This window comes from Lottia gigantea (assembly GCF_000327385.1).
Source record: "Lottia gigantea unplaced genomic scaffold LOTGIsca_68, whole genome shotgun sequence".
Classification (NCBI taxonomy): Eukaryota; Metazoa; Mollusca; class Gastropoda; family Lottiidae; genus Lottia; species Lottia gigantea.
In genome coordinates this window covers 4,335-5,883 of record NW_008710315.1, presented here as the reverse complement: position 1 = coordinate 5,883, position 1,549 = coordinate 4,335, and the positions used below count along the sequence as shown (strand labels likewise).

General features: G+C 37.4%; 1 protein-coding gene across 1 annotated transcript in view; it reads left to right on the top strand.

Moving 5' to 3' along the window:
• Positions 1-1,549, top strand: part of LOTGIDRAFT_167616 (hypothetical protein) — a gene marked incomplete at both ends in the record, with an annotated part of 8,423 nt that overhangs the window by 2,846 nt on the left and 4,028 nt on the right. Inside the window, one exon of the mRNA XM_009065123.1 lies at positions 1,331-1,481. Within this exon, the coding sequence (XP_009063371.1) occupies positions 1,331-1,481 (151 nt within the window). The remainder of the gene's footprint in view (positions 1-1,330; positions 1,482-1,549) is intronic.

Below are 1,549 nucleotides of genomic sequence, written 5' to 3'. Positions count from 1 at the left end.
AAATATTCGCATAACTAGGGGCAAATCGTTTGCCCATAGCAGTTTCAAATGTTTGTAAATATATTTTTCCATTAAAAAAGAAGTCATTGCGCGTTAAACATAGTTTAAGTAAATCTAAAATCTCTGTATCAGGTCGATCAGAACATGGATATCGAACAAATGCCTTACGGACGGCGTCAAGACCAACATTGTTGTCAATGTTGGTATACATACTGGTTACGTCTAAAGAAATGAAATACGCGTTTTCGGGAATGTCCAATTTCTTGATTTTTTTCAACAAAATCGGTTGTGTCTTTCAGATAAGAAGGGTGTTTGCATGCTAGTGGCAGTAAAAAGTATTCTGAAACTCGGTATGATTCTCTAGAACAATCAGAAATGATTGGTCTACCTTTAGGAATTTTGTTGGCAACGGACCACTTAGTTTCGGGATTTTTATGAAATTTCGGAAGCGTGTAACTGTGTCGTTGGCGAGGCTCGGTGGACGCGGAAAGGTAGTCATATTGCTTTTCTGACATAAATTTCTTTTTTACCAAATTTTGTAGAATATTGTTTATTTCTCGCGCAGTTTCCATAAAAATAGGTGTATCAAGTTGGCGATAGTGATTTGGATTCTTCAACTGTTTATCAATTTCAAAAATGTAGTCATCGCGATTTTGAATGACGCAGCAACTGCCTTTGTCACTTTTCCTGATGATAATGTTTTTGTCATTTTTTAGATTATTGAGAGATTTTCGTTCAAAATTGGTAAGATTGTTTTTCTCATTCACCAAAGGCAAATGAGAAATTTCTTCATATAAATTGTCGCAAATAGTTAAAATATTTCGGTCAATCGCATTATCTGGTGGATTCCAGCCAGACCTATCCGTAAATTTGATTCGTTTACCGCGGCCAAGTTTTTCGCGAAAATAATAATTCAATTTAAATGTTCTCTGAACTTCAGTTACCGACGTCAAAATTGGTTCAATCGAAAATGGTTTATGGGTGGGTATAAAGGTTAACCCTTTGTCCAGAAGTCTTTCTTCAAGGGGAGAAAGTATTCGAGAACTTAAATAGACAACAGTTTGTCCTAATTTTGGAATATTTGGTTTTGGCGAGGGATAACAATTCCAGCATCTGTCTGTGGATGGATTCACCTGGTTCATTCTTGTTGTTAGGCCAGTATGGAGAAGAACTTTGGATGGTATTGATGTTGGATTAATCTTTGTAAGGATATCGATGATGTGGTTAATTTTGGCTCCGGGATAAGATTCTGCTTTGGTGTCCTGGTTGACCTCTGGAATTCGGGAAATATTTGAAGATCCTATGATAATGGTTGGTTTGGTTACTTCAGGGAGTGTCCATGTTGTTACAATCAAGACGACGAGGATGGTTTGGTGATTTAGAACCTAAGCTTAGACGTCGACGGAAAGTAGAATTGGTTGATGATCTTGGAGTTTCGGGGTTGGATCTAGGTCTTGATGGGGTAGCAGGTGAACTTATAGGTAGAGGTCTAACAGAATTGGAGATTGGAGTAAAAGGGGAGATTTGTAAATTGGTGGTATTGGTTCTT